Source organism: Rhinoraja longicauda, chromosome 38, assembly GCF_053455715.1.
Source record: "Rhinoraja longicauda isolate Sanriku21f chromosome 38, sRhiLon1.1, whole genome shotgun sequence".
Taxonomy (NCBI): domain Eukaryota; kingdom Metazoa; phylum Chordata; class Chondrichthyes; order Rajiformes; family Arhynchobatidae; genus Rhinoraja; species Rhinoraja longicauda.
This window is the reverse complement of record NC_135990.1, coordinates 2562600-2586238: the sequence shown is the minus strand read 5'-3', so window position 1 is coordinate 2586238 and position 23639 is coordinate 2562600. Positions and strand designations below refer to the sequence as shown.

At 46.7% G+C, this 23639-nt stretch overlaps 1 protein-coding gene across 3 annotated transcripts in view; it reads right to left on the bottom strand.

Moving 5' to 3' along the window:
* LOC144610848 (CD276 antigen-like) overlaps positions 1 to 23639 on the bottom strand; it is a 110972-nt gene that overhangs the window by 2387 nt on the left and 84946 nt on the right. For all 3 annotated transcript variants that reach the window (XM_078429816.1, XM_078429817.1, XM_078429818.1), the window contains exons 7-8: positions 23105 to 23140; positions 15200 to 15235 (exon numbers count right to left, since the gene is read on the bottom strand). In XM_078429816.1, the coding sequence (XP_078285942.1) occupies positions 15200 to 15235; positions 23105 to 23140 (72 nt within the window). The remainder of the gene's footprint in view (positions 1 to 15199; positions 15236 to 23104; positions 23141 to 23639) is intronic.

Genomic DNA, 23639 nt, shown 5'->3' with positions numbered 1-23639 from the left:
AAACTAACTTCAAGAACCCGAGCACAAAATTCACCCCGGCGCTGAATTTAATTTGAGTTTAGTTAAAGGGCGTCACGGTGGCGCAGCGGTAGAGTTGCTGCCTTACACCCGCACGCAGCGCCAGAGACCTGGGTTCGATCCCAACTACAGGTGCTGTCTGTATGGAGTTTGTACGTTCTCCCCGTGACCTGCGTGGGTTTTCTCCGGGTGCTCCGGTTTCCTCCCATACTCCAAAGACGTACAGTAGCTTAATTGGCTTGGGATAAGAGTAAATTGTTCCTAGTGTGTGTAGGATAGTGTTAGTGTGCGGGGATCGCTGGTCGGTGCGAACAAGGTGGGCCGAAGGGCCTGTTTCCACGCTGTATCTCTAAAACTTTTTCAGTCAGAGTTGTGAATCTGTGGAATTCTCTGCCTCAGAAGGCAGTGGAGGCCAATTCTCTGAATGCATTCAAGAGAGAGCTAGATAGAGCTCTTAAGGATAGCGGAGTCAGGGGGTATGGGGAGAAAGCAGGAACGGGGTACTGATTCGAAGCTCGATCAGTACACAACGCTCTTGATTTAATGGTGGTGATGGAACCTGCATTGTCAAGGTTTGTGATTTAATGATTGTACACTGAGTAACTTGAACGCATTGATCTGTAGGATACACTAGCATTATCCTACGCACTAGGGACAATTTACAATCTTTACCGAAGTCAAATTAATCTACAAACCTGTTCGTCTTTGGAGTGTGGGAGGAAACCAGAGCACCCGGAGAAAAGCCACGCAGGTCACGGGGAGAACGTATAAACTCTGAACAGACAGCACCTGTAGTCAGGATCGAACCCGGGTCTCCGGCGCTGTGAGGCAGCAACTCTACCGCTGCGCCACCGTCCCAAGCTACTGTTGGACAGACGGCGTTTCGGCTCGGGCTGATGACTGAAGGATCCTGACCCAAAATGTCACTTGTCCATTCCGTCCACAGATGCTGCCTGACCCGCTGAGTTTCCCCAGCACTTTGAGTTTTGCTCAACCTTCCAGCATTCTCTTTGAACGTGCTCTGGGACAATGCTCGAAGAGGAATGTCCTGCTGTACTACAGATCCAACCCTCGACACTCCAAATGGGCTGCCTAACTCTTTTGTGAAAATTATGGTTAGACTTGTGGCATAAAGTTTTTTATAATTCCATAATAGAAACCTTTTTCAATCTTAATGTACAACATCTACAAACCAGCCACAGTGTGCTTCTGATTGAATTATCCCATGTTCTTCCAAACACTTACTGTTAATTCCACAAAAGAGAACAATTTATTTCACAGTGGAGAAAGATGCACCTCCAGGGAGATGACTACTTTCTCATTCATCTTTTTTGTAAATGACTATTGCATATATTGTAAGCAATCAATCTCGGTTCCAACCACAACTCAAAATCTATTGGAAAGCAGCTCTGGTGAAATATAAGCTATGAATTAAACAATCTGCAATTAACATGTGCAGCACTTTCTTATTTATTCATCAATCCTAGGTTAACCCAAAGCTGCAGCTTTCTGCTGGAAACAAAGAAACATGGATAATAGGTGCAGGAGGAGGCCATTCGGCCCTTCGAGCCAGCACTACCATTCAATGTGATCATGGCTGATCATCCAAAATCAGTACCCCTTTCCTGCTTTCTCCCCATATCCCTTGATTCCATTTGCCCTAAGAGCTAAATCTAACTCTCTCTTGAAATTGTGTCTGATCATTGATGGAGGACATATAAATGCAGTGGAGAAGGACACAAAGTGCTGGAGTAACTCAGCGGGTCAGGCAGCATCTGTGGAGAACATGGATAGGTGACAATTTGGTTTTGAATGACATTACCTACCCAGCTTCTCCAGAGATGCTGCCTGACCCGCTGAGTTACTCCAGCACTCTGTGTAACGTCACCTATCCATGTTCTCCACAGATGCTGCATGACCCGCTGAGTTACTCCAGCACTCTGTGTAACGTCACCTATCCATGTTCTCCAGAGATGCTGCCTGACCCGCTGAGTTACTCCAGCACTCTGTGAAACATCACCTATCCATGTTCTCCAGAGATGCTGCCTGACCCGCTGAGTTACTCCAGCACTTTGTGTCTTTATTTGTAAACCAGCATTTGCAGTTCATTGTTTCTACTCTTCTTAGACAGGGACCACGCGCTGTCCACGGGCACCCTGGAGGATTTCCGGGACCGCTGGGCACCACGGGGGATGGAATGCATCCTTAACAAGGATTGTGAAATAGTAATGTGTGGGAAGGAACTGCAGGTGCTGGTTTACACCGAAGGTAGACGCAAAATGTTGGAGTAACTCAGCGGGACAGGCAGCATCTCTGGAGAGAAGGAATGGGTGACCACTCAGGTAGGGACACTTTTTCAGACTGAATAAGGGTCTCGACCCACAACGTCACCCATTCCTTCTCTCCAGGGATGCTGCCCGACCCGCTGAGTAACTCCAGCATTTTGTGTCTTGTTTAATATTCAATAGACAATAGACAATAGACAATAGACAATAAGTGCAGGAGTAGGCCATTCAGCCCTTCGAGCCAGCACCGCCATTCAATGCGATCATGGCTGATCACTCTCAATCAGTACCCCGTTCCTGCCTTCTCCCCATACCCCCTCACTCCGCTATCCTTAAGAGCTCTATCCAGCTCTCTCTTGAAAGCATCCAACGAACTGGCCTCCACTGCCTTCTGAGGCAGAGAATTCCACACCTTCACCACTCTCTGACTGAAAAAGTTCTTCCTCATCTCCGTTCTAAATGGCCTACCCCTTATTCTTAAACTGTGGCCCCTTGTTCTGGACTCCCCCAACATTGGGAACATGTTTCCTGCCTCTAATGTGTCCAATCCCCTAATTATCTTATACGTTTCAATATTCAGTATTTGAGAATATTTGTTTTTCTTGTATTATGGTGTTTCAGTTTATCGGTATTGTTTTGCAATGTTTCTTATTATTGTAAATGATGATTTAAATTATTTTTAATTAAGGAAAGGAATTTCTGGTCTGATCTCTCTAATCCATTACGTTTGGCAAACATGTTGTACCACTTGGCAAGATTTTTTTTTAATGAAGTTTCGTTAAATATCATTCATGAATGGTATTAAAAACAATGTCTCTGTATAATCTGCACCCTGCAGTTAAAAGAAATTGGATCCTAATATATTGTTACTTAAAAAACAGACCATAATTCACTCTCCAGCATAAAGGACGAGTCTCGGGGGGGGGGGGGGGGAGCTGTAAAATTGAGATATACATCTTCTCATGGTACTGAGTTATAATTGGGACTGCTTCAGATCGGCAATCTTGGGTAAAACTACAAAACATGGCCATTTGAAAAGGGATCCTTAATGCACCCCTTTGTTCAAATAAAAGATTAAAATATACTACATTAAGAATGGATGACCTCCATCAGAATAAAAGGTGAAAAGGCATCTTCATATCTTTTATTATCCACTCCGTTTTATTCTGGCAATTTCAATCATTCCTTTCGACCGTACTGTTATTAAAAAAAGAAAATTTAAGGGAAGCTCTTTTCTATTTGTGTCCTTGGCAGGCGTAGTGATACAGAGATAGTCAGGCATCTGAACCATCCGACCACAACCAGAGAGCAGAGTAGTTTAGCTTAGAGATACAGCGCGGAAACAGGCCCTTCGGCCCACCGTGTCCCCACCGACCAGCGATCCCCGCACACTAACGCTATCCTACACACACTAGGGCAATTTACACTTACACCAATCCAATTAACCTACAAACCCGCACGTCTTTGGAGTGTGGGAGGAGACCGAAGATCTCGGAGAAAACCCACGCGGTCACGGGGAGAACGTACAAACTCCGTGCAGACAGAGCCCGTAGTTGGGATCGAACCTGGTCTACGGAGCTGTAAGCGCTGTAAGGCAGCAACTCTACCACTGCGCCACCTCGCCACCCCCTACTAGATAGTGCTGAACTACTATCTACCTCTTTAGTGACCCTTGGACTAACCTTGAGCGGACTTTGCTGGCTTTACCTTGCTCTAAACGTTATTCCCTTATCATGTATCTGTACACTAAAAGGCAATAGACAATAGGTGCAGGAGGAGGCCATTCGGCCCTTCGAGCCAGCACCGCCATTCAATGTGATCATGGCTGATCATTCTCAATCAGTACCCCGTTCCTGCCTTCTCCCCATACCCCCTGACTTCGCTATCCTTAAGAGCTCTATCTAGCTCTCTCTTGAATGCATTCAGAGAATTGGCCTCCACTGCCTTCTGAGGCAGAGAATTCTACAGATTTACAAATCTCTGACTGAAAAAGTTTTTCCTCATCTCAGTTCTAAATGGGCTACCCCTTATTCTTAAACAGTGGCCCCTGGTTCTGGACTCCCCCAACATTGGGAACATGTTTCCTGCCTCTAACGTGTCCAACCCCTTAATAATCTTATACGTTTCGATAAGATCTCCTCTCATCCTTCTAAATTCCAGTGTATACAAGCCTAGTCGCTCCAGTCTTTCAACATATGACAGTCCCGCCATTCCGGGAATTAACCTAATAAACCTACGCTGCACGCCTTCAATAGCAAGAATATCCTTCCTCAAATTTGGAGACCAAAACTGCACACAGTACTCCAGGTGCGGTCTCACTAGGGCCCTGTACAACTGCAGAAGGACCTCTTTGCTCCTATACTCAACTCAACTCAAGGCACGATTGTAACCATGTATTGTCTTTCTGCTGACTGGTTACACGCAACAAAAGCTTCTCACTGTACCTCGGTACACGTGACACTAAACTAAACTGAATAATGCTGCTGCCCAACAGCTCCAGCGCCTGAAGTTCAATTCTAACCTCTGATACTGTCAGTGTGGAGTTTGCATGTTCTCCCTGCGGTTACATAGGTTTCTTCTGGGTGCTCCGGTACCTACTCTGGGTGCTCCGGTACCTACTCTGGGTGCTCTGGTACCTACTCTGGCACTGAATGTGAGGCTCCTGCCTTCCTCGTTGCTGGGCCGAAGATCCAAGTGTTCATGCTGTATCTCTAAACTTGGATAGAGCAGGATTCCATCAGTACTATGCTACAACCTCAAGCTAGCTTTCCACAGTTTAGAGGACAGAGCGGGTCTGGAACTCATAAACCAGACTCAAACATTTGGACTGGGTGGAGAGCAGTCTGTTTGGCCTCTTGAATAATTTAATATCATGCCAGATTTGACTTTGTTCTCAACTCCATATTCCCGTCTACCTGTGGTGGCCTTTCACGGTGTCGGAAGGAACTGCAGATGCTGGTTTAAACCGTAGACACAAAATGCTGGAGTAACTCAGCGGGACGGGCAGCATCTCTGGAGAGAAGGAATGGGTGACATTTTGTCTGAAGAAGGGTCTCGGCCCGAAACGTCACCCATTCCTTCTCGCCTGAGATGCTGCCTGACCCGCTGAGTAACTCCAGCATTTTGTGCCAATCTGTGACCTTTCACTGTGTGCTTATCAAGAACGTAAAAAAAGTTGAAATCTCTACTTCCACTGCCCTTTGATGAAGAGCGATCCAATGATTCATGATCCCCTGAGAGGAAGTTATTTGGGTCATCACCATCTTTAGTGAACAAACTCTTATTTTTAAACACTGACCCCTGTTCTAGTTTCTCCTCCATGAGGAACTATTCATTATGTTGACGCTTCACAAAGATATTTCCTTAAAGCGAAGGAGGCCATTTGGCCCATCAAGTCAATAGACAATAGGTGCAGGAGTAGGCCATGCGGCCCTTCGAGCCAGCTAGCTCTCTTGAGATAGATGGTAATAGGATAGATTTCCATCTATCATACATGCCCATTAATTCCCCAAACATTCCAGGGTTAATTAACAGTTCCTAATTAACCTAACGCCTTGCACGTCATTGAGAGCAGTCACAAGGAACTGCAGATGCTGGTTTAAAAAAAAAGACAAAACGTAGAGGGCCGCGCAATGGCGCAGTGGTAGAGTTGCTGCCTTGTAGCGCCAGAGACCCAGGCTCGATCCTGACTACAGGTGCTGTCTGTACGGAGTTTGAACATTCTCCCTGTTATCATGTGGGTTTTCTCCAGGAGCTCCGGTTTCCTACCACACTCCAAAGATGTGCAGTTTATCGGTTAATTGGCTTCTGTAAATTGTCCCCAGTGCGTAGGATAGAACTAGTGTGAATGGGTGATCTCCGGTTGGCGGGGACTCGGTGGGCCGAAGGGCCTGTTTCCACGCTGTATCGCTAAACTAAACAGCAGTGCTGGAGTAACTCAGTGGGTCAGGCAGCTACTCCTGGAGAACAGGGACAGGTGACGTTTTCGGTCGGGACCCATCTTCAGACCAAAAACCTCACCTGTCCCATGTTCTCCAGAGATGCTGCCTGACCTGCTGAGTTACTCCAGCACTTTGTGTCCCATTTTGCTCTCCTAGATCCTGCCCAATAATATAATTTTCCCATCCCCAATTTCATACTTTCTCCCAAGATCCAGATCTCCTTATTCTGTCTTAACCTACCTGATCTCCCGGTGGCTCAGCACTTCAACTCCCCCTCCCACTCCCAATCTGACCTTTCTGTCCTGGGCCTCCTCCGTTGTCAGAGTGAGGCCCACCACAAATTGGAGGAACAGCACCTCACATTTTGCTTGGGTAGTTTACACCCCAGCGGTATGAACATTGACTTCTCTAACTTCAGATAGTCCCTGCTTTCCCTCTCCATCCCCTCCCCCTTCCCAGTTCTCCCGCTAGTCTTACTGTCTCCGACCACATCCTATCTTTGTCCCGCCCCCTCCCCTGACATCAGTCTGAAGAAGTGTCTCGACCCGAAACATCAACCATTCCTTCTCTCCAGAGATGCTGCCTGACCCGCTGAGTTACTCCAGCATTCTGTGTCCACCTCCTTATTCCTAACTTTCCTGAGACTTCAGGAGTTGTGATCACAGTTCATTATTCAGGGAAATCACCCAGGAGAATGCGGACATTCCACTGAAAGGCAGCTAAGATCTAATTTTAAATTGTTCAAATTATTCACCAGCTCCTCAGGCAGTGTAATAATCTCTTGGTCACCATTGCTCATGGTAGTTACTTTAATTCCAACTCTAATTACTTGAATTTAAAGTGCCCTGCCACCATGGTGAGATTTAAACCCATGTATTAGTTTTTGTTTGAGTTTAGTTTATTGTCATAGAAACATAGAAACATAGAAAATAGGTACAGGAGTAGGCCATTCGGCCCTTCGAGCCTGCACCGCCATTCAATATGATCATGGCTGATCATCCAACTCAGTATCCCGTACCTGCCTTCTCTCCATACCCCCTGATCCCTTTAGCCACAAGGGCCACATCTAACTCCCTTTTAAATATAGCCAATGAACTGGCCTCAACTACCTTCTGTGGCAGAGAATTCCACAGATTCACCACTCTCTGTGTGGAAAAAAACGTTCTCATCTCGGTCCTAAAAGACTTCCCCCTTATCCTTAAACTGTGACCCCTTGTTCTGGACTTCCCCAACATCGGGAACAATCTTCCTGCATCTGGCCTGTCCAACCCCTTAAGAATTTTGTAAGTTTCTATAAGATCCCCCCTCAGTCTTCTAAATTCCAGCAAGTACAAGCCGAGTCTATCCAGTCTTTCTTCATGTGAAAGTCCTGCCATCCCAGGAATCAATCATGTGCACCAAGTTACAGTGAAATGCTTTTGCTGCATGTTAACCAGTCAGCAGAAAGACTGTACATGATTACAATCGAGCCGTCCATGAGGTACAGATCCAATCCATAGCGTACAGATCCAATCCATGATATACAGATCCAATCCATAGCGTACAGATCCAATCCATGGTGTACAGATCCAATCCATGATGTACAGATCCAATCCATGATATACAGATCCAATCCATGATATACAGATAAAATCTATGGTATACAGATCCAATCCATGGTGTCCAGATCATGTCTACAGAATGCGGAGTATTCAGATCCCTGATTTAATTTAGTTTAGTTTAGTTTAGAGATACAGCGTAGAAATAGGCCCTTCGGCCCACCGAGTCCGCGCCGACCAGCGATCCCCACACACTAACACTATCCTACACACACTAGGGACAATTTTTTTTAACATTTACCCAGTCAATTAACCTACACACCTGTACGTCTTTGGAGTGTGGGAGGAAACCGAAGAACTCGGAGAAAACCCACGCAGGTCTCGGGGAGAACGTACAAACTCCGTACAGACGGCGCCCGTAGTCAGGATCGAACCTGAGTCTCCGGCGCTGCATTCGCTGTAAGGCGGCAACTCTACCGCTGCGCCACCGTGCCGCCCAGTTTTTTTTAGTTTAGTTTAGAGATACAGCGTAGAAATAGGCCCTTCGGACCACCGAGTCCGCGCCGACCAGCGATCCCCGCACACTAACACTATCATACACACACGAGGAACAATTTTACATTTACACCAAGCCAATTAACCTACAAACCTGCACATCTTTGGAGTGTGGGAGGAGACCGGAGATCCTGGAGAAAACCCACGCAGTTCACGGGGAGAACGTACAAACTGTAAGTCAAATAGGTCCATGAGGAAAATAGATAGGCTGAATGTCTTTTACCCAAAGTTGGGAAATCACGAACCAGATGTCAGAGGTTTAAGGTGAGAAGGGAAAAATTTAATAGAAAACTGAGGGGCAACTTTTTACACAGAGGGTGGTGGGTAAATGGAACGAGCTGCCAGAGGAGGTGGTCGAGGCTGGTACTATCACAATGTTTAAAAGACATTTGGACAGGTAATGGATAGGAAAGGTTTAGAAGGATATGGGCCAAACGCAGGCAGGTGGGACTTTGGTAGATGGAGCATATCGGTTGGTGTGGGCAAGTTGGACTGACGGCCATTTCTGTGCTGTATGATTCTGTGTCTAGACAAATACTCAAATATAAAGGCACTACAAAGGTACAGAACGATCAATGTGTTCAGCGGTAGAAAGGAAAAGTGTGGATACGCTTTTTTCGGTCAGGGCGGCACGGTGGCGCAGCGCTAGAGTTGCTGCCTCACAGCACCAGGGACCCGGGTTCGATCCCGACTATGGGTGCTGTCTGTACGGAGTTTGTACGTTCTCCCCGTGACCTGCGTGGATTTTCTCCTGGATCTCCGGTTTCCTCCCACACTCCAAAGACGTACAGGGTATGTAGGTTAATTGGCTTGGTATAAATGTGAAATTGGCCCTAGTGTGTGTAGGATAATTATAATGTGTGGGGATCGCAGGTCGGCGCGGGCTCGGTGGGCCGAAGGGCCTGTTTATGCGCTGTATCTTTAAACTAAACTAAACAAAATGTTGAGCCTGTTTCAGTAATAAAGAGTCTTGTATTCAAGGCCATGTAGCTATCTTTGTTAGAGAGGCACGTTGATATGCTAGCAATGGAGGAATATTGGTCACGTACATTTAAAGCTTAGTTTAACTTGGCACTCTGGTCAGTACTGGCATAGTGGGCTGAAGGGCCTCCTTGTCTGCTGTACTGTTCTATGGTCCATAAGGCCATCCAGAACATAAGAAAATAACTGCAGATGCTGGTACAAATCGAAGGTATTTATTCACAAAGTGCAGGAGTAACTCAGCAGGTCAGGCAGCATCTCGGGAGAGAAGGAATGGGTGACGTTTCGGATCGAGACCCTTCTTCTTCAGGGTCTGAAGAAGGGTCTCGACCCGAAACGTCACCCATTCCTTCTCTCCCGAGATGCTGCCTGACCTGCTGAGTTACTCCAGCACTTTGTGAATAAATGCCATCCAGAACATGTCAAGTCAATCAGATAATAACCAAATAATAACCAAATATGAAAAGTCAAGAGTGCAGCTTGACTTTGTTCTGGGTGTGGAGTTCCACTTACAATGAGGGCCAGCTGTAGCCTCCATTATAGATCGCTACAGTCAATGAAAGACAACATTGAATTTTGCAGTGTGCAAAATAACTGGCAAATTTTTGCCAATGAAACATCGATTGCAAAGTAATTATCTGCTCATTATAACCTTGCTGCTTAAAACACTTTGGGATATTCTGAAGATTAGAGTTAAGAATGATATGATTATACATCCTTAAATTCCTAAGTGGACTGACTGAACAGAATTGTGCATACACCAGCAAGAACTCTTGTCGAAACAGCCACTTGATCATTTTGGCTAAATGTGATCCAATTGAACCACACTGACATATCCTTAAAATTAACCCGCCAGCTTGTTCCATCAATGGGGACCCTGGAGTCTAATGCAATTCCACTTAATACATCTAGATAGCATCATCTCTAACCTCTGGTCTACTGCAGTTATTTTCTTATACTACTGGTTGCTCCACTGCGATTTCTCTTCGAGGTATGTCCACTTTGAAGAAGTTCTCCTCCTCTCTTCGACGAGAATTTAGCAACATGCTCTCTCGCTGCTCCCCCTCTGTGATTTCTCTCCCTCTATCTTCCTGTCTCCACCTATATCCTTCCTTTGTCCCACCCCCGACATCAGTCTGAAGAAGGGTCTCGACCCGAAACGTCACCCATTCCTTCTCTCCCGAGATGCTGCCTGACCTGCTGAGTTACTCCAGCATTTTGTGAATAAATCGATTTGTACCAGCATCTGCAGTTATTTTCTTAAACTACTTCTCAAAGTGTGGCCACTTGTGTTCTGCAGGAAACAGAATAGGAGGTCATATACAATCACATCGTTGCATTCCATTTTTCTATCCTCCAGCTTCACAGTTCACAACTGTTTCCTTTTTGGAAGCACACCTGTTTTTTTTCATCCCTGCTAATTGCCCAACAATCTGCCTATTTAACTCCCCCACTCGCTTGTGTTCAACTGTTTGTGAGTATTCTCTGTCCTTCCCCTCCTCTCTTCCAGCTTTCCTTCCCTCCCCACCCCCTCTGCAATCAGTCGGAAGGGTCCCAACCCGAAACTTCACTCATCCATTTCTCCAGAGATGCTGCCTGACCCGCTGAGTTACTCCAACACTTTGCGCCTTCCACGCTGAGCGACACGGTGGCGCAGCGGTAGAGTTGCTGCCTTACAGCACTTACAGTGCCAAAGACCCAGGTTCGATCCCGACTACGGGCGCCGTCTGTACGGAGTTTGTACGTTCTCCCCGTGACCTGCGTGGGTTTTCTTCAGGATCTTTGGTTTCCTCCCACACTCCAAAAGACGTACAGGTTTGTAGGCTAATTTGCTTGGTGCAAGTGTAAACTGTCCCTTGTGTGTGTAGGATAGTGTTAGTGTGCGGGGATCGCTGGTCGGCGCGGACTCGGTGGGCCGAAGGGCCTGTTTCCGCACTGTATCTCCAACTAAACTAAACTCCAAAGACGTACAGGTTTATCTCTGGAATGTGTCTAGTGTGTGTAGGATAGTGTTAGTGTGCGGGCATCACTCGGTGGGCCGAAGGGCCTGTTTCCACGCTGTATCTCTAAACTAAACTCAACATGGAATGGCATCATTTTTATTCAGAGCGCACGAAAGATCCGTCACAAGGAACAGTTGGAAATAAGTGATTTATTCCCCCGACTTCATGGCACAAATTCCCCGATAGAATCTCAATTGCTTTTGTAAGTCAACTCTGTAAAGGAAAAGCACTGATATTGACCGTTAAGTAGCAAGAATGCACAACGAGAACAGACGGTCTATTTTGTCAGGGGGGACACTGACAAAAATTGATATTCAGCCCAACTGTTAAAACCAATCTGTTATCGCTGGCCTATCGTTACTAACGCCACCATAAATATACCCTCGCTAATCACCTCCAGTCTTTAACAAGATGGTATCCCCCCAATGGAAACATACATACTTCTGTTCCGTGAACATGTGTTCACTACCAATGGGGGCTCGATAACAGCACAATTATAGCGGATGGTATTCCAGTCTCACTGCTCCAAAGCCAACAGAACCAGAGAGAGAGAGAGAGAGATGATAATGAATCTCCAAGGAATTGTAATGACCTATTTACTCCCTCCCTTGCTTCCCTGTTAAAATAATGTTGCTGCCACCTTTTGTGCATGTTAAGCGTGCAACTGCAGATTTCCCTGGTGCCTAGATGTTTCGTGTGGGACAGATACATTTGTCATGCTGCCCGGAATGCAGGAGCAGAATAGCATAGATAATGGGAATGTGGAATTGAGCACAAACTGCTTATTAGGTCAGGAAGCATCTGCTGAGAGACAGATAGCGTCCCGGCTTCAGTTCTGACGATTGGTCATTGATCTGAAACGTTAACTGTTTTTCTCTGTGCAGATGTGACCGAGCCAGGCGCACATTTCCAGCTCGTTTTAAACATCCTCCAATCCTGAGGGAACATCTTTAATGGATTTGTTTATGGAGTATCAGAAACATAGGTGTTACGGGTATAAGAACGTTCTGATGCATCTGCTTGGATGAGACTTGGATAGGTGCAGCGGTAGAGCTATTGCCTTACAGCGCCAGAGACCCAGGTCCGATCCTGGCTACAGATGCTTGTCTGTACAGAGTTTGTACGTTCTCCCTGTAACCTGCATGAGTTTTCTCCGAGATCTTCGGTTTCCTCCCACACTCCAAAGACGCGCAGGATTGTAGGTTATTTGGCTTGGTCTAAATGTAAAATAATTGTCCCTAGTGTGTGTTAATGTGCGGGACAGGCAGCATCTCTGGAGAGAAGGAATGGGTGATGTTTCGGGTCTGAAGAGGAGTCTCGACCCGAAACGTCACCCATTCCTTCTCTCCAGGGATGCTGCCTGTCCCGCTGAGTTACTCCAGCATTTTGTGTAAATCTTCAGGACCTTCTGTCCCGCATGTTTTCTGTGACTGCAATGGTTGTTCTAAAGGACTACTGGGTATTTGAGTGAATCAGCTTAAAGTGCATGGGATTATCCAGCCGCCTGAGATAATGATTGTAAATAACGCAGAAAAGTAGGAGACAAGGCACTTAAAAATAATTGAATTATTAGACAATTGGAATAAAGGATAAACGTGCAAGCAAGTAGGAGCCACTGACCATAGAAACATAGAAAATAAGTGCAGGAGGAGGCCATTCATTGTGATCATGGCTGATCATCCACAATCAGTAACCTGTGCCTGCCTTCTCCCCATATCCCTTGATTCCGCTAGCCCCTAGAGCTCTATCTATTTTCTGCATGTAAAATTAGCCATGTAGTTTACAAATCAAGCAATGAATTCCTTCTTCATGGACTGGAGAGTGATATTCAAATGTAAGAAAGTGGAGACCCTTGGACTATCTTTAATCGGACTTTATCTTGCACTAAACGTTATTCCCCTTATCCTGTATCTGTATCTGTACATTGATTGTAATCATGCGTTGTCTTTCCGCTGACTGGTTAGCACGCCACAGGGCGGCACGGTAGCGCAGCGGTAGAGTTGCTGCTTTACAGCGAATGCAGCGCCGGAGACTCAGTTTCGATCCTGACTACGGGTGCTGCACTGTAAGGAGTTTGTACGTTCTCCCCGTGACCTGCGTGGGTTTTCTCCGAGATCTTCGGTTTCCTCCCACACTCCAAAGACGTACAGGTATGTAGGTTAATTGGCTGGGTAAATGTAAAAATTGTCCCTAGTGGGTGTAGGATAGTGTTAATGTACGGGGATCACTGGGCGGCACGGACTTGGAGGGCCGAAAAGGCCTGTTTCCGGCTGTATATATATGATATGATATGATATGATAATAAAGCTTTTCACTGTAACTCGGTACACGTGACAATATACTAAATTAAACTAGACTTAACTAAACTTAACTGAACTAACCTAAACTGCACTAAACTGAACTTAAATTAACTAAACAACTAAACTTAGTTAAGTTTAGCTAAGCTAAGCTAAACTAAACCAGTCAATGACAGATGTGTAGCAATGTAACTGGTACAACCATGGTAGGAATAATGTGTCTCGAGTGAGAAGATTAAAACTATTGATGACAACTTAAAATACAACCACACCCAACATACAACCACACCCAACACCCAACATGTTCCCAGGTAACAGAAGGATTCCGTTTCCACAGACATCCATCATTTGATTTTGTCAGTAAGTCGGAGAGAACTGGGCCTGTTCTCGCTGGAGTTTAGAAGGATGAGGGGGGGGACCTCATTGAAACGTACAGAATAGTGAAAGGCTTGGATAGAGTGGATGTGGAGAGGATGTTTCCACTAGTGGGAGAGTCTAGGACCAGAGGTCACAGCCTCAAAATGAAAGGACGTTCTTTTAGGAAGGAGATGAGGAGACATTTCTTCAGTCAGAGGGTGGTGAATCTGTGGAATACTTTGCCATAGAAGGCTGTGGAGGCCAAGTCAGTGGATATTTTTAAGGCAGAGATAGATAGATTCTTGATTAGTACGGGTGTCGGGGGTTATGGGGAGAAGGCAGGAGAATGGGGTTAGGAGGGAGAGATAGATCAGCCATGATTGAATGGCGGAGTAGACTTGATGGGCCGAATGGCCTAATTCTACTCCTATAACTTATGATCTTATACGTTCACCAAACAAACCCTCTCAATGGGCTGCTATATGTTGATGCACAATTGATGCAGAACAACGCAAGTGAACGGGAAGGTGGATGTGATCATCAGTGGTGAACTGTCTGCCTGCTGGCCTCCAGAGGGCAGCTGCTTCAGGAAGGTCCAGAGTGCTTTATTGTCATATGTCCCAGATTGAACAATGAAATAGACACAAAATGCTGGAGCAACTCAGCGGGACAGGCAGCATCTCGGAGAGAAGGAATGGGTGACTTATAGGGTCGAGACCCTTCTTCAGACTGAAAGTCACAGGATAGGGAAACGAAAGGGAAAAGACATGTGGATGTGTAGGTTAATTGGCTTCATAAAATTGTCAGATGTCCCTGGTATGTGCAGGATAGCGTACGTATCTGGGGATCACTGGTTGGCACGGAGTTGGTGGGCCGAAGGGCCTGTTTCCGGCTGTGTACCCATACACTCCCTACACACCAGGGGCCATTTTTACAGAGGCCAATTAGCATAAAACCCCGCTCGTCTTTGGGATGTGGGTGGAAACTTAAGTACCCGGAGAAAACCCATGCGGTCACGGGGAGAACGTGCAAACTACACACAGACAGCAAACGGGACCAAGGTCAGCCCCAGGCCTCCAGTGGCTGTGAGGCAGCAGCTCTACCCGCTGCGCCAGCGCGCCATCAGAAGCAGGTGCCAACATTGAGACAGAGTTCAAAATGGTTTCAAGGTGAAGGAAACTTTATTACACGAAGAAGCTTCGAATGGAGACGAGTCAAACTCACCTTCCTTGTCTTCAGTATTTTCCAAAGGTTTCATTGCTGTAAAGGCCAAAAACAAGCATGGTTAGTGAAAAGTAGGACCACATGTTTCAATAGACAATAGGTGCAGGAGGAGGCCATTCGGCCCTTCGAGCCAGCACCGCCATTCAATGTGATCATGGTTGATCATTCTCAATCAGTACCCCGTTCCTGCCTTCTCCCCATACCCCCTGACTCCGCTGTCCTTAAGAGCTCTATTTAGCTCTCTCTTGAATGCATTCAGAGAATTGGCCTCCACTGCCTTCTGAGGCAGAGAATTCCACAGATTCACAACTCTCTGACTGAAAAAGTTCTTCCTCATCTAAGTTCTAAATGGCCTACCCCTTATTCTTAAACTGTGGCCCCTTGTTCTGGACTCCCCCAACATTGGGAACATGTTTCCTGCCTCTAACGTGTCCAACCCCTTAATAATCTTATACGTTTCGATAAGATCTCCTCTCATCCTTCTATATTCCAATGTATACAAGCCTAGTCGCTCCAGTCTTTCAACTTATGACAGTCCCGCCATTCCGGGAATTAACCTAGTAAACCTACGCTGCATGCCCTCTCAGTTCTACTGTCCCACTCAGTTCTACTTGGAACCATTTGGGAAGACGTATTACATTGCACGAACATTGGTACTCATCAAGAACAGAGAAGTCTAGTAAGACTTAGTAAAACCATCCTTACCTGGTTAATTGACTGAGCCAGTTTGGGACAAGTCCTAACCTACCAAGGAATCCTGAACCAGAGGACATAGGTTTAAGAAACAAAACTGCAGAATCTGGTTTAAATCGAAGGTAGACACAAAATGCTGGAGTAACTCAGCGGGTCAGGCAGCATCTCGGGAGAGAAGGAATGGGTGACGTTTCGGGTCGGGACCCTTCTTCAGACTGAAGGGTCTCGACCCGAAACGTCACCCAGTGCTTCTCTCCTGAGATGCTGCCTGACCCGCTGAGTTAGTCCAGCATTTTGTGTCTACCTTCGACATAGGTTTAAGGTCGGGGGGGGGATGTTTAGTTTTTAATTTCAGCGGTACAGTGTGGAAACAGGCCCTTTGTCCCACCGTGTCCCCACCAGCCAGCGATCCACATTTTCATATCATATCATATCATATATATACAGCCGGAAACAGGCCTTTTTGGCCCTCCAAGTCCGTGCCGCCCAGCGATCCCCGTACATTAACACTATGCTACACCCACTAGGGACAATTTTTACATTTACCCAGCCAATCAACCTACATACCATTTTGGTCGGTCAGAAACCTGATCGCTGAGTTACTCCAGTATTTTGTGTCCATCTTCAGTGTAAACCAGCATCTGCAGTTCCTTGCTACACACAGTTTGCTTCGGGATCCTTTGGACTAACTTCGATCTGAAGAAGGGTTCCAACCCAACATATCACCTATCCATGTTCTCCACAGATGCTGCCTGACCCGCTGAGTTACTCCAGCACTCTGTGAAACGTCACCTATCCATGTTCCCCAGAGATGCTGCCTGACCCGCTGAGTTACTCCAGCACTCTGTGAAACGTCACCTATCCATGTTCTCCAGAGATGCTGCCTGACCCGCTGAGTTACTCCAGCACTCTGTGAAACGTCACCTATCCATGTTCTCCAGAGATGCTGCCTGACCCGCTGAGTTACTCCAGCACTCTGTGAAACGTCACCTATCCATGTTCTCCACAGATGCTGCCTGACCCACTGAGTTACTCCAGCACTTTGTGAAACGTCACCTATCCATGTTCTCCAGAGATGCTGCCTGACCCGCTGAGTTACTCCAGCACTCTGTGAAACTTGACCTATCCATGTTCTCCAGAGATGCTGCCTGACCCGCTGAGTTACTCCAGCACTTTGTGAAACGTCACCTATCCATGTTCTCCACAGATGCTGCCTGACCCGCTGAGTTACTCCAGCACTTTGTGTCTATCTTCAGTGGATGCAGGAAATGGGGGGGGGGGGGGAATGGATTATGTGCAGGCAGACAAGAGTTGATCTTGACATCATGTTCGGTCTTGGAATTTGTCATCCTACATTACACAATTTCCGCAATTAATACAGGTGCCAAGCTTTCCAATGGAATCCGCTTAACGATGAAGAAGGGTCTCGACCCGAAACGTCACCCATTCCTTCTCTCCAGAGATGCTGCCTGTCCCGCTGAGTTACTCCAGCATTTTGTGTCTTATAAGCCTGGCTTATCATCTTTTCGCTCATAGACCATTGCAAATGAAAGCAGCAAACGGCAAATATGAAGCTTTAAGTTAATCTTTGGACTTAAAAAACATATCAATAAAAATTATACTGATTCTCTCTCTCACACACACACACACACGCTGAGTTCAAAGAGCTCCATTAACTGGAAACTGAATTTCAATTCTGCTCTGATGCTTTTGAAAGGTTTAAGTCAGATTTTTCCAGTTGGAATAATGAGGGAAAATATGCAAATAAATGAGTTCAAACTCGCTGCTGATTACTTGGCGGTGAAAATGTTATTTGCTACTCGTTGCTTTTCATAACAGGCTTATCCAATTAACCTTGGTGCTCCCCATTTACTCTGTGGATGATATGGTGATCCCTTCAAATGATTCAACTCTGGATCCTTGCATGTATTCGGCCCTGGTTGGCATGGATGGTTTGATCATATCTTCTCGGCACCGTGACACAAGTGGGTGGTGGGTGTACGGAACGAGCTGCCGGAGGAGGTAGTTGAGGCAGGAACTATAACATAGAAACATAGAAACATAGAAAATAGGTGCAGGAGTAGGCCAATCGGCCCTTCGAGCCTGCACCGCCATTCAATATGATCATGGCTGATCATCCAATTCAGTATCCCGTACCTGCCTTCTCTCCATACCCCCTGATCCCTTTAGCCACAAGGGCCACATCTAACTCCCTCTTAAATATAGCCAATGAACTGGCCTCAACTACCTTCTGTGGCAAAGAATTCCACAGATTCACCACTCTCTGTGTGAAAAAAAACTTTCTCATCTCGGTCCTAAAAGACTTCCCCCTTATCCTTAAACTGTGACCCCTTGTTCTGGACTTCCCCAATAACGGGAACAATCTTCCTGCATCTAGCCTGTCCAAACCCTTAAGAATTTTGTAAGTTTCTATAAGATCCCCCCTCAATCTTCTAAATTCCAGCGAGTACAAGCCGAGTCTATCCAGTCTTTCTTCATATGAAAGTCCTGCCATCCCAGGAATCAATCTGGTGAACCTTCTCTGTACTCCCTCTATGGCAAGAACGTCTTTCCTCAGATTAGGAGACCAAAACTGTACGCAATACTCCAGATGTGGTCTCATCAATGCCCGGTACAGCTGCAGCAGAACCTCCCTGCTCCTATACTCAAATCCCCTCGCTAACAACTCATAGAAGCCATTTGGACAGGTAGCATGGATGAGAACGCCATAGAGGGATATGGGCCAAACGTGGGCAAGTGGGACTAGTGCAGATGGGGCATGCGGAGGTTGGGCCGAAGGGCCTGTTTCCGTGCTGTATCACTCCACGAGGGTACAAATTGATGGAGTATCTCAGTGGGTCGGGAAGCATAACATTATAAAAGGACTGGACAAGCTAGATGCAGGAAAAATGTTCCCAATGTTGGGGGAAGTCCAGAACCAGGGGGCCACACACAGTCTAAGAATAAAGGGGTAGGTCATTTAAAACTGAGGTGAGAAAAAACTTTTTCACCCAGAGAGTTGTGAATTTGTGGAATTATCTGCCACAGAAGGCAGTGGAGGCCAATTCACTGAATGGATTTAAGAGAGAGTTAGATAGAGCTCTAGGGGCTTGTGGAATCAAGGGATATGGGGAGAAGGCAGGCACGGGTTATTGATTGTGGATGATCAGTCATGATCACAATCAATGGCGGTGCTGGCTCGAAGGGCCTAATGGCCTCCTCCTGCATCTATTTCCTGTTTCTATGACTATGTTTCTATCTCTGGAAAAATTGACAGGTGATGTTTTGAGTCGGGACCTTTCATCAGAATCAAAGAATAACAACCTGACTCCAGTGCTAAAAAAGTATGACCCATATCTAGCTGTGCCTCTTGACAAGATAACCTGAGGTCCATGATAACACTGGCATCTACCCAACCCATTGTAGGTCTATGGTGAGAGGAGAAAGCTGGGGATCAAATTTTTCACGCAGAGGGTAGTGGGTATATGGAGAGGGTTGCCAGAGGAGGTAGTTGTGGCAGGTACTAAAGTTTAGAGGAATATGGGCCAAACACAGACAGGTGGGGTGTGTAGATGGGACATGCGTAGGAAGGAACTGCAGATTTTTAGATTTTTTAGATTTAGAGATACAGCGCGGAAACAGGCCCTTCGGCCCACCGGGTCCGTGCCGCCCAGCGACCCCCGCACATTAACACTATCCTACACCCACTAGGGACAATTTTTACATTTTACCCAGCCAATTAACCTACATACCTGCACGTCTTTGGAGTGTGGGAGGAAACCGAAGATCTCGGAGAAAACCCACGCAGGTCACGGGGAGAACGTACAAACTCCGTACAGCCGGCGCCCGTAGTCAGGATCGAACCCGGGTCTCCGGCACTGCATTCGCTGTAAGGCAGCAACTCTACCGCTGCGCCACCGTGCTGGTGGTTTACACCCAAGACAGACACAAAATGTTGGAGTAACTCTGCGGGACAGGCAGCATCTCTGGAGAGAAGGAATGGGTGACGTTTCGGGTCGAGACCTTGTCCTCTGAACCTTCTGCTGGGTGGGAGCAGAGAGAAGGAATGCGACAAATCCTTGACGACGTTGGCTGCTTTACTGAGGCAAATTCATCGGCTATATTTAAGAGGGAGTTAGATGTGGCCCTTTTTGCTAAAGGGATCAGGGGGTATGGAGAGAAGGCAGGTACAGGCTACTGAGCTGGATGATCAGCCATGATCATATTGAATGGTGGTGCAGGCTCAAAGGGCCGAATGGCCTACTCCTGCACCTATTTTCTATGTTTCTATGTTTCTAAATGGATGAGAGATAATGCAAAAAGCAAAGATGATCAAGGAATGGTGGAACCCACAATGGTCCATTGTTGGCTGTGGGCTAGGTGATAACGGGTTATTACGACAGTGAAACTCAACAGGACGACAGTGAAACTAGTGCATGCGAAGAGTGTGTTTACAGGGAGACAAATGGGGATGATGCTTCTCGTGGTTCACAGAGTGAAGGTTAATATCTGGCATTAAGCGAGCGGCACGGTGGCGCAGCAGTAGAGTTGCTGCCTTACAGCGAATGCAGCGCCGGAGACCCGGGTTCAATCCCGACTACGGGCGCCGTTAGTACGGAGTTAGTCCGTTCTCCCCGTGACCTGCGTGGGATTTCTCCGAGATCTTCGGCTTCCTCCCACACTCCAAAGACGTGCGGGTTTGTAGGTTAATTGGCTTGTTGTGTGTGTGTGTGTGTGTGTGTGTGTGTGTGTGTGTGTGTGTGTGTGTGTGTGTGTGTGTGTGTGTGTGTGTGTGTGTGTGTGTGTGTGTGTGTGGGGTAGCGTTAATGTGCGGGGATCGCTGGTCGGCGCGGACTCGGTGGGCCGAAGGGCCTGTTTCCGCGCTGTATCTCAAAACTAAACTAAACTCAACTATTTGTCAGCCCCTGTCACCCGCTTACCAATGCGAATCGTTAAACGGCTGTGACCTTTGGAGCCATTTGCTGTCAGATTTCTCCTAACAAGGGGGCTTACACTTTTATCTACAGCACAGCACTTATACTCCCCAGTTCCTACATAACAAAATTTGGCAGACAAGATAAATATTTAATGAGAAACACTGGTACGAGGTTATGATCAATTGGTGATTACAGTTTCATGACAAGCACTACGCAAACCCTTTCTCCAGTAATCTACACTGCCAATCTTCAATATGGCATCATATTTAAAATCCAGAAAAATACACATGAATCCAACAAGGTTAGCACTCTGTTAATGTGTGATAAAATGCCAGATTTTGTAGGAAAACTAGACAAAGTGGACTCGTTGGGGCCCAAACCTCTCCTGCAATGGTGCAGTAGAAACATAGAAACATAGAAAATAGGTGCAGGAGTAGGCCATTCGGCCCTTCGAGCCTGCACCGCCATTCAATATGATCATGGCTGATCATCCAGCTCAGTAGCCTGTACCTGCCTTCTCTCCATACCCCCTGATCCCTTTAGCCACAAGGGCCACATCTAACTCCCTCTTAAATATAGCCAATGAACTGGCCTCAACTACCTTCTGCGGCAGAGAATTCCACAGACTCACCACTCTCTGTGTGAAGAAATGTTTTCTCATCTCGGTCCTAAAAGACTTCCCCCTTATCCTTAAGCTGTGACCCCTGGTTCTGGACTCCCCCCAACATCGGGAACAACCTTCCCGCATCTAGCCTCTCCAACCCCTTAAGAATTTTATATGTCTCTATAAGATCCCCCCTCAGTCTTCTAAATTCCAGCGAGTACCCTGTACTCCCCCCCCTCCCCTCTCTCTTTAACCCCCCCCTCCCCCTCTCCCTTCTCCCCCCTTGCCCCCCCCTCCCTCCTCCCCTTCCCCCTCCCCCTCCTTTTAAACTTTAAAATGTGAATAACTTTTAAAATATAACACCGATTTCAATAAAACTACTTGCATTATCACTAAAGTGACAATGGTGAGTAAGGTGGGCCTAAAATTGTCTCGCTACCGTGTACCGTTTTGGCTGAAGTTCAGTCACAAACAAGATAACAAACGAGAGTTTTAGTATATAGATAACTGCAGATGCCGGTACAAATCGAAGGTATCACAAAATGCTGGAGTAACTCAGCAGGTCAGGCAGCATCTACGAGAGAGGGAATGGGTGACGTTTCGGGTCGAGATCCTTCTTCAGACAGAAAGTCGGTGGGGTAGGACAAAGGAAGGATATAGGGGGGGACAGGAAGAAAGTGGGAGAACTGGGAAGGGGACAGATTTTGTACCTTCCCTCAATAGACAAGGGTTGGATCTAGAGTAGGGGAATCGAGGACCAGAGGACATAAGTTTGTGAAGGGGGGAAAGATTTAATAGGAATCTGAGGGGTAACTTTTTCACACAGAGGGTGGTGGGTGTATGGAAAGAGCTGCCAGAGGAGGTGGTTGAGGCTGGGACTATCGTAACACTTCAGAAACATTTAGACAGGTACATGCCTCAGAATCTTCTTTTAGGAAGGAGATGAGGAGGAATTTCTTTAGTCAGAGGGCAGCGAATCTGTGGAATTCTTTGCCACAGAAGACTGTGGAGGCCAATAGATAGATTCTTGATTGGTACTGGTGTCAGAGGTTACGGGGAGAAGGCAGGAGAATGGGGTTAGATTTTTTTTTAGAGATACAGCGCGGAAACAGGCCCTTCGGCCCACCGAGTCCGCACCGCCCAGCGATCCCCGCACATTAACACTATCCTACACACACTAGGGACAATTTTTACATTTTACCCAGCCAATTAACCTACATACCTGCATGTCTTTGGAGTGTGGGAGGAAACCGATGATCTCGGAGAAAACCCACGCAGGTCACGGGGAGAACGTACAAACTCCGTACAGACGGCTCCCGTAGTCAGGATCGAACCTGAGTCTCCGGCGCTGCATTCGCTGTAAGGCAGCAACTCTACCGCTGCGCCACCGTGCCGCTCTTTTTTTAGGAGTTAGGAGAGAGAGATAGATCAGCCATGCTTGAATGGCGGAGTAGACTTGATGGGCCGAATGGTCTAATTCTACTGGTATCACTTATGACCTTATTATAGAATTGGTGTCATGGATGTACGATGGTCAGAATGTACTGGATGGGCTGAAGGGCCTGTTTTGATGCTGTACACGTCTGTGATTGAGGTGGTGTTCTGGAGCTCTGGCTCTGTGACAGAGAGTGACACTTGGCACACACACAACACGACTACATGCAAACGTACCTGTCCTTGCCTCTGTATCGTCTTCCACGCCATCTTCTGCAATTAAACAAATAAGCCTTGTTAAACATGGATGGTGCAAGAAGACACAACCAAACAGGAAAATGTCCACATGAATCTCCCCGTGACCTGCGTGGGATTTCTCCAAGATCTTCAGTTTCCTCCCACACTCCAAAGACGTACAGGATTGTCGGTTAACTGGCTTGGTGTAAATGTGTATATTGTCCCTCGTGTGTGTAGGATAGTGTTAGAAACATAGAAACATAGGTGCAGGAGTAGGCCATTCGGCCCTTCGAGCCTGCACCGCCATTCAATATGATCATGGCTGATCATCCAGCTCAGTAACCTGTACCTGCCTTCTCTCCATACCCCCTGATCCCTTTAGCCACAAGGGCCACATCTAACTCCCTCTTAAATATAGCCAATGAACTGGCCTCAACTACCTTCTGTGGCAGAGAATTCCACAGACTCACCACTCTCTGTGTGAAGAAATGTTTTCTCATCTCGAGTGTGCGGGGATCGCTGGTTGGTACAGACC